Source organism: Colobus angolensis, unplaced genomic scaffold, assembly GCF_000951035.1.
Source record: "Colobus angolensis palliatus isolate OR3802 unplaced genomic scaffold, Cang.pa_1.0 Scaffold11797, whole genome shotgun sequence".
NCBI classification, from domain to species: Eukaryota; Metazoa; Chordata; class Mammalia; order Primates; family Cercopithecidae; genus Colobus; species Colobus angolensis.
The window spans coordinates 783-1,528 of NW_012112916.1; the positions used below are offsets into that span (position 1 = coordinate 783).

General features: G+C 50.4%; 1 protein-coding gene across 1 annotated transcript; it reads left to right on the forward strand.

Moving 5' to 3' along the window:
* Nucleotides 1-347: 347 nt before the first annotated feature.
* LOC105527392 (60S ribosomal protein L29) lies at nucleotides 348-741 on the forward strand (the record flags this gene model as incomplete). The annotated part of the gene is made up of 1 exon (XM_011963695.1): nucleotides 348-741. A coding segment is annotated over exon 1 (342 nt), but the record flags the coding sequence as incomplete, so codon positions are not given.
* Nucleotides 742-746: the final 5 nt, after the last annotated feature.

Genomic DNA, 746 nt, shown 5'->3' on the forward strand with positions numbered 1-746 from the left:
TGATCACATATCTGGGTATCATGACCCAGCCAAGTTAAAGAAAGTAAAATTAGCCCAGTGCAGTAGCTCATGCCTGTAATCCCAACATTTTGGAAGGCTGAGACAGGTAGATTGCTCGAGCCCAGGAGTTCAAGACCAGCTAGGACAACATGGAGGAACACCATTTCTACAAAGAGATATAAAAATTAGCAGGGGGTGGTGGTGCACACCTGTAGTCCCTGCTATTAGGGAGGCTGAGATGGAAGGATTGCTTGAGCCTGGGAGATTGAGGCTACAGAGAGCTGTGATTGTGCTATTGCACTCCAGCTTGGGTTACTGAGTGAGAGCCTGTCTCAAAAAAAAAAAAAAAAAGCTCTTCCGGTTCTAGGCGCTTCAGGAGCCGCGGCTAAAGGTGCAGACATGGCCAAGTCCAAGAACCACACCACACACAACCAGTCCCGAAAATGGCACAGAAATGGTATCAAGAAACCCCGATCACAAAGATACGAATCTCTTAAGGGGGTGGCCCCCAAGTTCCTGAGGAACATGCGCTTTGCCAAGAAGCACAACAAGAAGGGCCTAAAGAAGATGCAGGCCAACAATGCCAAGGCCATGAGTGCATGTGCCGAGGCTGTCAAGGCCCTTGTAAAGCCCAAGGAGGTTAAGCCCAAGATCCCAAAGGGTGTCAGCCGCAAGCTTGATCGACTTGCCTACATTGCCCACCCCAAGCTTGGGAAGCGTGCTCGTGCTCGCATTGCCAAGGGGCT